At 42.3% G+C, this 13,111-nt stretch overlaps 1 protein-coding gene across 1 annotated transcript in view; it reads right to left on the reverse strand.

Moving 5' to 3' along the window:
• Window positions 1-13,111, reverse strand: part of RNF213 (ring finger protein 213) — a 135,061-nt gene that overhangs the window by 55,217 nt on the left and 66,733 nt on the right. The window contains exons 24-31 of the mRNA XM_054975559.1: window positions 11,684-11,845; window positions 9,745-10,885; window positions 7,322-7,515; window positions 7,041-7,193; window positions 2,672-6,265; window positions 1,527-1,663; window positions 1,119-1,214; window positions 662-780 (exon numbers count right to left, since the gene is read on the reverse strand). Coding sequence (XP_054831534.1) covers window positions 662-780; window positions 1,119-1,214; window positions 1,527-1,663; window positions 2,672-6,265; window positions 7,041-7,193; window positions 7,322-7,515; window positions 9,745-10,885; window positions 11,684-11,845 — 5,596 coding nt within the window. The remainder of the gene's footprint in view (window positions 1-661; window positions 781-1,118; window positions 1,215-1,526; window positions 1,664-2,671; window positions 6,266-7,040; window positions 7,194-7,321; window positions 7,516-9,744; window positions 10,886-11,683; window positions 11,846-13,111) is intronic.

The raw sequence follows: 13,111 nt of genomic DNA on the forward strand, positions 1-13,111 counted from the left end.
AAAGAGCTCCAGAAAGACAGCCAGTGATAAACCTCCCTTGGATGGAAGGCTCAGAATTTCTGGCTTTAGAAGAGGCTGTGGTCAGACTTACTTTTTAAAACATCCTACAGCAGATTTAAAAAATGCCATCTAGTTTCAAGTTTAGGAATTTTGGAGAAAATAGGAAGAGTGGTGGCTAAGAACTCCACCTGTTCTTGGGTGAAAGGGATTATCTAAATCCATTTCAATCTGTATTCTGACCTGGCAATTGCTCACCCTGACAGATGATCTCTAGTATTCTGAAAGGGGGAGTATGTCTCCGATATTTCTCTCGGACCTTTCAGTAGCATTTGATAACAATGATGGTGATATCCTTCTGGATCGCCTAGCAGGAACATGTCTGGGTGAAACACTACTCCATTGGTTTTAATTTTTTTCTAGAGGACAGGAGTCCAGGAGGTATAACATAAATAAAATAAACTTTCATATTTGTATGGCATTCTTTATTCTCCAACTGAGACTGAAAAAATATTAATTGCAATATTGAACAGCATCACTATGAAATGTTTATAAAAGAAATACATCTATGGCGGATGCAAATTCATGGTGGTTTGTAATGGCACTGATGTCAGAGTAGCAGGAATCTCACACATTCCACAGCCCTCTACGCAGGTAGTCCTACCTCCATGAAATCCCACATACGAACTTCCTCCTTCAAACCGTGATAGCTTAGTGATGAAGAACACAAAAACCGAGGCCTTATTCAAGCCAGTTTTGTGGATTTCATTAACAGCTGAGTACCTGCAAGGAAAGGGTTGTCATTTGTCACGCAGCACTGTAGAAGACCTACATCCCCTGTCCCATGCATTATGAGTAGCTTCCATTCAATCAACCTCCCCCTATCCATTGTTTTAAGAACAATTAAGACCCATCTCTCCACAGCCCCAAACGCATAGTGTTATGATACCTGGTGGTTTCCTGCAGCTCTGAACCAAGGTTGCCCCCCTCCCCACTCTTGCCCAGAGTATGTGCTGGACCTTGTAAAAGTGATCTGAAGTAACTGCCACTAAGGACTACTATCACAGGCTCCATGTTGCATGCAAAACATATCACGCACGCCACCTTAGCATGAAACATACTTAGCGGAGGCAACAAGTTGAGCGCTGAGAGATCCATTTTCAAAGTCTGTCTGAATAATCAAGATTTTATTTCCAGGTGTAGCATCAAGGAAATTCCTGGAAGAAAAACCAGCAGATGAGACAAAAAGGATTAGATGGCGTTTTTGTTCTTTGGGCAGGGTAGACTGCTAAACACACATCCATAGACTAGTACAACAGCCACACACAAACACACACACACACACAAATCCCAGCAGCTTGATGGAAGGACTCCACAAGACTTTCAGCCCAGCCTTGCCTGCAGAGCGGGGTGGGAGCAATAACCCTCACAGGGCTACTCCCGTAATGAACAGCACTGCAACCCCATCCTTTCCATCCAACCCTTTTTTCTACTTCTAAGCCTTCAGACTACGAAAGGGAGAAATTCACCTAATTTCTTTCAAAAATGAATGTTCTGTGTCAAACTGCTGCAAGGACAAAACTTTGATGCTCTCGATATTGCGCTGTACTTCTGCCTCCAAAGTTTCCATGTCTGCTGTTGTCAGGAGCCTGGAGAAAGTAGTGATCTAAAATGATAAAGAAGAAAGCATATTTATTCACCAAACATGATAAAAACTTTTAAAGAAGAGAAGCAGCTATCGCCTGGATCTTTGAACTCTGCTTCGACATTGGCAGGAGTTCTGCAGGTCCAAAGAGGCTTGAATTTCTCAAACAGGCCTCCCACCCCTCTCCTGAATCCAATGTCATTATTAAATCCGATGAGTTATACAGCATGACTGTATACTATTCAAACAAAAACATTTTTCCTACCACACACACTGGTTGCAAGCAGGTTGTTAGACATGCATAAGGTATTACATTGGATGCTCATTCTAGAAAAGCTCCGAGTAACGCTTTCAGCAGTCACAAACCAAGCTGCTTGACACATCCTACAGCCCCGTTGGGGATTCAATCCTCTATTCGCACAACTGAACTCCCCAGAAGCCACCTGGGGAGCATGCAAATGAAGCAGGGGTGGGAAACAACACGGCAAGGCAACAGAAAATGTCAACTTCCATCATCTAGGAATAGCATGCAGGCACCTTCCTCCCCTCCCCAAGGAAACCCTGACATTGTGCTGCCTAATTCTAATTTCAATATTCCTGCTGCATGCTTTACCTATGGATCTCAACAGACAGGGCAACACAGAATGCCAGCTGGGCATCATGTGGACAGTTCCACTGAGTTCCGTACTGTCATTAACTAGCTGTAAAAAGAACACCCAATGAATGAAACGTTCAGCAAAAAATTAGACCTATTGCCAACTGCCATATTCTCACATGCTGAAAGTCATAATCTTTATATTCCCATCTAAATGAAGCTTCATTTAGCACTCTGGCAATACTGAATCATATCCAAGACAGATATTATATGGGAATCTAAAGGAATCATTGAAAGATACTGTTAATTTAAAGCTATGAGAAGTGTGTTCCCATGTGTAAAATGCCAAGAGTAGCCCTAATGCCATCTCCTAAGAGGTCTGAACTTTAAGTACATAAAACAACAAAGGAAGGAATTGGGGGGGGGGGACTCACCTCTGTAAATACTGTGGCACCCCTGGCTTCGGTGCAAAGGCAAGCATGGAGGAAATCTGCTAGAGAAATGTGATGCTGCTTCCGAAAGTAGATTCTAGCCAGATGATCTGCCTGAAAGGTTCCCAGCTGTGAATCACCAAGACGAACCACAGAATCTGGTGTTGCACAGTTCAGAAGGACCAGCATGGCCTGGTTTTTTATTTCCTCCATCATTTCTTCAAGAGCACAGTCCTCTTTCAGCTTCTCCGTCACTTGCAGGACAACTGAAGCACAGGTGTCAGGATGATACCCAACAAAGGCATCGGAAGGCCTGTATTTTTGCTTACCCATAAAATGCTTTTCTGTATCAACTGCTATGAAGTCGTTCACCCATTTTTCCAGTGCTTCCACAATATCCCTCTGAAATTGGTTCAACACAGTATTGATATCCAGATAGTGTTTTTCCAGTCTATTGATTAATGGAATGGGAAAGTGTTTATAGACCACTTCTTTCTCCTCAATGACTATCAAACGGAACTTAGGATGCACTCGGCACTTCACTCGATGGGTTCCCAAACCCAAGTCAACATATTTTTGACCTGCAAGTTGAACGTAATACTGGTTGAGGGCATCATAGAGGCTTTCATAGAGATTCTGCAGATTAAGAAGGACCACCATCTGTCCAGTCTCCATGCAGATCTTCACTCGGTTAATGTTTTTGCAGATCTGAGTGTATTCCTGGTCTTTTGGAAAGCTGGAACCAAATATAATTTCTGGCTGCCGTTCAACTTTGAAAGAAGCTTGCTGGAGAATCTGCAGTGCTGCATAGTTCTCTGTTAACACTAGCAAGTATCGGCATTCACCATCCTGACAGTCGCTGTAAATGTTTTGTTTGACTAGGTCAATCGTGTTGATGTTCTCAGAAACGATGTCTCCTTTCTCTGGGATCTTAGACATAAAAATGTCCAAGGCCTTAACATCTTCTTTGCCACTGAAATTGCGGAGAACAGCCTCTGCTATGTCACGGGGAGATGGCTCTCTCTTAGATGATTTTGACAAAGCAAAAACCATTTTGATGAGGCTGTAATAGTCACGCAACCCAAAAAACTCCTTACTTTGGATCTTGCAAATTTCTTCATATGCGTTTGCAAAGATGGGAAAGAACCGTTCAATTTTCTGCAGAGTGACACGTTCTGAAGAGCAAATACCCTTTGCGCTTTCTATAAGCTCCTTTCTGTTTGGGTCTCCGCGGGACACGAAGATACCCCGATTCATTTTGGCAGGATCCAGAGCCCAGTTAGATATCCCAATAAAGCCAACTTTTTTATGAGGGTGTGGATCATCATCAACACACCCGTCTTCCAAGAGGGGGTGAAGGGTCTTCAGAGGCATTTTGGGGGAGTCTTCAGCCAAGCCAATTTCATCCAAGACTACCACAGAGACATACTCCTTCAGGTTCTTCCCTTCTTGGAAACGAGCACAATGCTTAAAAGTATTTATGATTCCCTCTGGAGTAGAGTGAGGACTGCACTGAAAGGACACCAAATGGATCTGTTTCAGCTCCTTATAAAGCTCAGAATATGCTGCTTGGCCTTGCATGGCATCAGCCACAATAGTTTTGGCAAGAGATTTGGAACTGCCAGGTTTTCCAATAAGAAACAAAGGGATTTTAAGCTCAATGCAGATGACCATCATGAACACGTTTTCCTTCAGTGCCAAATTCCTTGCTATTGTTTCCCCCAGAGGTGCACCACTCAAGAACAGATCCTGAATTAAGCTGATTTCTTCAAGAATTCCCTTTTCATTGTCATATGGCTCTGGAAGGACTTTGCTGATGACTCTTCGGTATTCCTCTTTCTTTTCTAGGGAGGCGTGGTAACAAACACCGACTGCAAGTACCAAAGACCAAATAACTGTGTTTTGCTTGATGTACTTTTTATCGGTTTTCCATCCTGCAAGGTACTTTGTCAGGTGTTTGACTATCAGCTCACTGTGACTGTAGAACCACCTGAAGACTTCCACACAGCGCTCCACATCTCTGAGGCTGATAAAACTACATTCGTCACTCCGGTTTCTCATATAAATCTGAGAGTTAAAAAGCACTTCTGTTACCATTTTGATGTCTGCTCTAGACATCTGTATTGAGCGAGTAAGTCTTTGTATAATCTGTTGTATATATAACTTTTCAGTAATGTTATTCAGTTGCCCAAAATCCCACACAAGAGGTATCATGCTAGGAGGGAGCGCATGGACTCGGTATACAAGCTGTCTAAGAGGAATAGAGCCAAGTTTTTCCTTAGTGTCCTCAGCTTTAACGCGATAGCCTAAGCCAGCCGATTCCAGGCGCTGAATCATTTTTCCAGTGTGCTTACGATAAGGATTGCAGGCGGCTATGATCTGCAAGCCTGAATTGTGGGTCAAAGGCTGTCCCTCTACTGTGCGGTCACACAGGACTTCCTTGATGCTGCTGACAGCTTCAGTTGTGTTGGCTTCATCAAAAAATAAGATCGTGTCAAACTGGCAAAGCTGCTTATTTACAATCGCATGGAGTTCTGCTTCCCTGACTTTGTTATAGATTGCGTCTGCAGTAGTGCCCCCGTGGACTTTGACGAGAGTCATGTTCTCAGTATTAGCACCGCATCTACGCAGCTCACACAAGAATTTTATAAGCCTGGTTTTTCCACAGCCAGTTTCTCCCATGATTACAACAGGAATCCCACATCTGAATCGCATCTCAATAGCCAGGATCTTTAGAATATTGTCTGTTGTAAGCTCGTAAGTTTCATCAGGGTCAATTGGCCACTCAATTCCTAAAACCATGGAAAGTTTTGCAATTTTCTCATCCCTGGGCAGTTCATCAAAATTAACATTGAAGGGTACTCTCTGAAGCACCAATCCTTGATACAGCTGAGCAGACATAACATTCCTTTGGATGACACTGCCATTCAAGGGATTAATAGCATCAATCCCACCGTTTGCATTGGCCTGGAGATGAAACCCAATAAATGTCATGGATATACCATCATGATTGAAGAAAATATAAGGGTGAGGTTCAGATTCCCATTTTTTCCGAATGCGGAATGGAGCAAGATCTTCTTCAGTGACTCCTTCCATGTCAAAGAACTGTCTTCCAGGGCTTTCATCAGCAACATTAAGTGACGGTGTTGCAAAATCTCTAGCCATCAAAATCATGAAGGTGACCACAAAATTTTTGAAGCCTTGCAAAGTATCTTCAACAAAAGAAGGGTTACAAAAGACAGATGTCTCGCAATTTTTAAGCTGAATGTTTAGAAACCAAGCAAAGTTTCTCAGTTCTGACCAAGAGGGATCTATTACTCCACAATGCATCAGCAGTAACTGCAGGCATTCTACTGCAGTCCCTTCAACATGGCCTTCATACTGGAACTTATCAAGATTATCACGTCTCTGGGATCTTATTAAGTACTGGAATGGTCTCTGAAAGGCCTCGCTACGAAAAACCGTATCATCCATTCCTGGGTCTGAGTAGCCATAGGGTGCATTCCTCTGGACATCCATTTCTAGTACTTCCTTGGGAGGCCTGCACATTATTTTGGGGAACACATCAAGGAAGTTGTATTTTAATCCAGGAGACACCTATAAAAGAGAAAAAGATGTTATAAAAAGGACATTGTATCATATTCTCACAGGATTCCAATTCAGACTTGCTGGCAGTGCTGACAATTCAATATCACATAACTGTAAAAAGATGGCATGAAAAGACTTCGGCAGTTACCCTCTCCATTTTCCGTACATACTTGAAAAAGTCCTTTCTATACAAGCTGTTCTTCCCAATTCACCTGCCACTAATCTCCTAACAGTGAGTAAAAACTTGTTTATTAAATTGCAAGTTATTTTACAGTTCCTTCCAGCACTTCAAAAGGCTTCTGTATTTACTTAAATCTTGCCAATTGACTGAAAGACAAATGGTTGACCGACTAAAGGTTGACCAACGAAAGTGCATGTCACCAGTTCATGGTCCTTAAAATTAGACCAAGTACTTTTACCTTCAAATACAGTTAGCATCTGTTTATAAAATACGGCCTTTCATTCTGAGCATCAGACATCTAGTTAGCAGTCACTACAAGCACTGATAAATGTATTAGTATTTTTCTAGGTAATAAATTACTACAGCCATCTTAGAACACTGTATACTTTGACATAAAGAGACAGGGCACTTTATGGTAGAAAAGATATGCTTTAATAATTCCAAAACACATCTCAATATAAATACATGATTACGGGATCAGTTCAACTTCATTAAAATCTATGGACATTGCACAATGGCCTTAAGTGGTGAACTAAGGAGTGGCTGATTCTTGAAATCGCACATCTTTAAGTTCATAATATTTATACAGCCACACTAACTTACAGATCTTGCTGGTTGTTCTGGTGATAGAGACGCTTCAAGAATTTCTACAACATACAAATGGCATTGCTTCCTCCGCCAGAGTCTCCCATCTCTATCTCCCAGATAATGTAAAACTAAAAGCTTGAACAGAAATTCTTGAATTCCAGACTGGACCTAGAGGTGGGGAAAAACAATATAATGGGAAAGATGCATTTAATCAGTCTCTCATTCTTATTTGTCTACTAACAAAATAGTTCATTGGACTATCAGAACTCTCCTTGCCAAATCTGCAATATACTCACTGAAGAAGTGATGTCAAAATGAAATATCATGGGCTGGTTTTGGTGCTGACGGTTCAGGAACGGGAGAAGAGACTTCAACACTTTGCCTTCATCAACATGGGGGTCTATCAACCGAATAGTTTTTAGTGGCACTTTATCATTGTGAAGTTTTGCCTTCAGTTTCTCATGCAGTCTCTCTATATAGAGGGATTTCCCTGTTATTAATGAAAGTATAATTTTGTCAGTAATAGGCAATAGCACAGAATTTTTTTTTAAAAAATCAGATTGTTTGGGAAGTGAGAGCACAAGATCATGGTGTGCTGACCAGCATCAAACAACAACCAAATCTGTTATAATTTACTCCACATTCAAGGATATGCCAACACCAGCTATATCCCACAAACATATTCCAGGATGTACCAGTCACAGGTGATGCCCTCAGCACCCGGTACTTGGTAGTGTCCATAGTTAAATCTTCAGTTCTGGGTTGTGGAAGACTCGACACGTCCCACAATATCCTTCACAACAACAGTGTAGCCTTTGCAGTAAACGTTAATAGCTAGTGTTTCAGGCAGCAAAAAGATTTACTTATACTACATCTGAACCTCATTATTTCCTTGCTGATTTTTGCATTTGTGGACAGTGATCCTCAGGGAAAAACTGGGCATATATGTATTTTAAATATATGAATGAATATACTGCCAGTGTAGACCATCACAGAAATTAAGAAAATTGATTAATTCAAAGCACAACAAAAGGAAGTGAAATGCAAAAAAAATATTCCTGTTCAAAAGAAATTCAGTTATCTCTCCAGGAATTCTTTGCTCACTGATTAGGGATTCTTCTGGGCTTTAGAAATTAAGATATTAATGCAGATCTCCAAAAGGATTCCTCTTTTTAAATTCTTTGATGTTCCTCAAAATAGCATGCAAATTCCCCAACCAATCTCAAAGTTGAACATACCTCATTTTGATTCAGTAAATTTAGCTTTGTTTACTGCAGAGCAATAAAGTACCTTAGTTTGTTACTGTAAGCTCAGCCCCCCCCCCCCACAGGCTCTCAAATGGAGAAGTTTAATACTCTGGTTCAGGCTCTAAATCTAAGCAGGCCCAAGACCTGGCCTTTTTCAAGAAAAGTTTCTTGGCTTGCTAATCAGGCACACCTGCAAGTCATTGCCATTCTCTTGGGAACTGGCCTTGGGGACCCTGGTGGAGTGCAGCTGTAATCACTTTCAATCAGTACTCCTCATATTTCTCATGCATATTTCTCACTGCCAATTTAGTATCTAAGCCCTGATTGGTTCATGCACTGGTGGTCTGATGTGGCCTGAAAATGGCTGTTTGATTGTACTGTGGAACCTCTCTAGTGTATACCTGTCTAGCAGCATGTGAGAGAGGCTTTGCCTCCATGTCTCCTGCTTTCCAGCATGACAAGAACTGTGTGGCATGGATTGGACTCTGTTGCTAAAGCCTTTGGTAAGAACTGTCAGCCCCAAAGCCAACTCAGAGCCTGCTAGACAGCAGCATTTAGTTTTAGTTAGGTGTATTTAGAACAGCCAAGTTTTATTTGTTTTTGTGCATGCCTTAATGCCTACCTGAAGAGCAGTTCCTGCTCAGTATATGCTCCTGAAATTACTCTTTAATAAACTACAATATGTTTTACCTGCCTATATTCAGAGTTACTTACTGGAGTGTGCACAACCTCAGAGTGAACCCAGAGGCTTGAAAAGTCTAAAAAAAAATAGACATCCAGAGTCTTTGGGAGCTCCTAGGGGTCCTGAGAAGGCTGTGTTCAGCACCCAGGAACGAAAGAAGGGGGCCCGGGTCTAGACAGTTCCATCATTAAGGACATCAGACCCGAACACATTGCCTTATGCCAAATGAGACCACTGGTTTACCAAGGTCAGTACTGTCTACTCTGACTGGCAACTGCTCTCCAGGATCTCAGGTAAAAGGTCTTTCACATCACCTACTACCTGATCCTTTTAACTGGAGATGCCAAAGTGAAGCTGGGGCCTTCTGCATGCCAAATGGGCGCTTTACCACTCGGACACAAACTTTCCCATGTGAACTTCAATAGCTGTAACCAGGAAAAGTAAAAACAAAAAACAAAAGGTCTGTGAGTCATCCTCAGTAGCTGTAATTAGACCCACTGATCATATACATAGTACATTGACCTTTCAACCAAGTTTTAGGTCTGAATCTAGACCAGCAGGAGAGTTAAGCGGTAAGAAGATGGCAAATTGCTAGGCTCAGACCCCACGACTGGCCTAAAGCCACTCAATGAGCATCACGGCTGAACAGGGGTTTTGGACATGGGTCTCCTGAGTCCTAACTCCAGTGTTCTAACCACTTCCCAATACTCGCTCTGAAGCTCCACCACCTAATTATGCAGTTTGTGCAGCTTCTGAGTATTTGGAAACCATGAGAAATTGTTTCTCTCACCCACTCCAGCTCTTCTGGAAGATACAATCCCCACACACATTTGGTCCTTGAAGACAGAAGCTGATGAATGTGCGAACTCCGCGGCTTTGTAATGATTCTCAAGGTATCTCTGAATGGCCTTCAAGGGCTGCTGAGGGATCATATGAATGTTGAACTGACTGAAGACAGCAGGAACATAGCAGTGCTCCCTCTCACAGTTGCACAGGATCACTAGGTGATAATCATCCTGGTGTTTCAAGTGAAGGCTTCGGAACAGTTCCTCAGCTCTGCAGCCAACATCATAGCTCAGCTCATCTGCAAAGAGCAATGTATAAATCTTTTTCTCTCTGCAGCCTGGAGTGAGGCATCTCCTCAAAAACAAAGCCGCTTGCTCAAAGCTGGTCTGTGGGGTACAGAGCAGGACCTCATCGTAGGATGGCAGCATCTCCTCCGGACTGTTCATGTAGATGGCCAGGGCTGAAGCCAACACTTCGGAGCGAGGACAGAGGATGAGATTGGGCCTGCCACTATGAAGGCCTTGTGGGAGTGTTCGGGCCACTCTCCTGTTCTCCATGCCTGCCAGAAGGTCCAGGTACTTGCCAAGCGTATCAATGTCCAAATAGCCTGGAAGGAAAGAACCCATGCTCTTCATGTAAGAGTCCCAGACATGCTCCAGTTCTTCAGTCAACTCTTTCTCCATTGCCTCCAGCTCCAACAGATCATCAAGACTCCTCTCTGCCTTTCTGGACATCACATGTTTGGAGACCTCTTGGACATCCCGTTTATGGCAGTTGTGCTTTATGAATGACAGCATCAGTAAAGCAGCTTCACTGGGGCATTCGGAGCCAAGCTCTCTGCACAAGTAAACAAGCTGCTCAGCCGTGTAATAATTTAAGTAGAAATACTGCGATCGCTTTTCAGACATGAAACAGTCCCACCTCTCCAGGAAACTCTCCATCTTTCTGCATAAGGCAGGGAGAACTTCCATTACTTCTCCACTTCCAAAAAAGTCTGGCACCATATTCAATTTGAAGTCCATGCCAATACAGAAGCTGCTGTTGGACGAGCAGTATATATTAGTAATCCAAGATCGGAAGAGCATGTTGCCAGCAGTATAAAGTTGAATGAAGGAAAGCGCGAGTCTCTGGACACCAGAAAATACCTGTGTGCAGAAGAAACATTGTAGGAGACATAATGCAAAAGGTTCCAGTGAATAGATGCTACTAACACAACTGATGCACAACTTAAAATGACAATAAAATTATACCACTGACAATAACATACACATACTAAGAATTAGGAGTCTGTATCCATGCCTTACAGTCTAACAACCCTGTAGACAAGGATTCTTTTTTCAACCCTTAACTTAAGAGTCAGAAGTGATAGCTCATCTGGGATTACAGAAAAGTGACAGAGTAATTCTTTTCAAGAAATCGATTTTAGAAACAGGACAGTGAGTTAGCTTTATACATCCAACATTTCTGACTATTTTGAAGGGAAAACCAATACTAGGATGATAGCTGATGACAAAATGTCATAACTGTTTATTTTCCCCCCCTTTCTTGGCCTTCACTCCAAACATTCTTTCCCCCTCAACATTATAAGCAGGTTAGCAAGCATACTGGTGCTCTAGATTTCGGTTCTTCAATGGTTTTAGTTTAAATTCTTGTCAAAAGAATCAAACCAGTCTCTCTAATAAGACCCAGGTTGATTTCAAACTTAGCCTTCCTTGCGTGAAACCTGAAGATTGACATCTTACCTCCAAGGGAACTTAATGCATTTCAATAATTTGAGAGAACATAGAATAGCTGCAAACTGTATTTTAGATCTCTGAAAGCACTAGCTCCCATTCTCTTCTAATATATGCTGGAAATGCAACATGCTTGAAGGTCACTCTTTCATCCTCAGCAGGCCAATATACAATTTAAAAATGCCCTGAAAGGCAAGACTAGAAACTGACCTCAGAAAACTTCTCTACTTCTGCACCTTGTTCTACTTTTCCGGACATCAGCATCAGCTTGTTCATCAATTCTTTCAGCTCCTCTAGTGAGTAATGCCGCAGTTCTTCTTGGTCGCCATGGCTTTCCGAGATGGTCAGGGACAAGACTGTCTCCAGAGAAATCTTTCAAATAAAAATGTGGTTGTAGTTCCACTGAATTTAGTCTACTTTTTGTGTTTTGTATTCTCAAAGTTACAGTTACATGAATGCTATGGGGAAAAAATTTCTAGTCTTAAATATTCATAAATATGTCACCTACATTAGTGGCAGAGCATTTGCTGCAGCATGCGAATCTCGCAAGTAGATAAAAATTAATCATTCACTAGAGTAGTAATAGGAAATATCAACATCACGATCTTTCCTGACTTACTAAGCGGGTGTCCTGTTGCTACTGTTGTGAATTGTCACTTGTGTATATATATCTGAGCCTTGCAAACAAAACGTCATGGACTGAACTTTTTGTATTTTATTGCCTTTTGATGCCCCTGTTTACAATTTCTTCTCCTTCTATGCCCATGCATACAAGCCAACAAGGACTGTGATGAAGTGGGCACTAAAACTTATGCCATAATAAATCCGTCAGTCTTTCGGGTGCCACAAAACCCTTTCATTTGGTCTCCATCAGAAAACTCTTGTTGAAAATAGCATTTCATTGTGGTAATGCCATTTCTAACAAGAGTTTTGTGATGTAGACCCCACGCACCGATAATGAAAGCAGTTTTATGGTAGTAATTATCAACGTAAAACAAGAGTAGCACTGTAACTGTTATTGAGGTCTTCTGTGCAGGTGCACATGGGACTAACACATGTGCAGGCCAGCCAATCGGTGCAATTTCTGTAGCTTTAAATACCACTAGGGGGTACCTGTCCTCCCAGAGCATACGTATGGGCAGTTTCTGCCCAACGCAGCGCACGCTCTAGAGGTGGTGGTGCCCCCACCCTCAGTTTCTCCTGAGCCACCAGACTCTCCAGATAAGTAGTGAAGAGCACTTAGGGGGCACTTGGGAGCCTACCAAATCTTCTTGTGTAACAAGATGGCAGCTTTCAACGATTGCTTACCTGAGGACCAAAGAGCTCTGGCTAATTCCACGAGACTGGAGGATTTAGCTGCTTTAAGTGTCAGGGCTGTTTGAAGCCAAAAGAGCCCATTCTCACAACAGGGCTTTGAGCCTCATGGCAGTTTCTGCCCACACCTTGGAGGTAAAATTCTGCCAATGCTTACAGTTGTGCCCCTCCCCCAGGCAAATGAGGCACAGAGAGTGCCCCTCCATCCATGTCATTTTAGTAAAGCATTGGGAACACCTCTTAAAGAGGGCTTTATTTGCCATTCTTATAGAGATAGCATCTTTGGTAATCCAATTATGATTTATAAAGACAATCTGGCATGAA

This window comes from Eublepharis macularius, chromosome 4 (genome assembly GCF_028583425.1).
Source record: "Eublepharis macularius isolate TG4126 chromosome 4, MPM_Emac_v1.0, whole genome shotgun sequence".
NCBI classification, from domain to species: domain Eukaryota; kingdom Metazoa; phylum Chordata; class Lepidosauria; order Squamata; family Eublepharidae; genus Eublepharis; species Eublepharis macularius.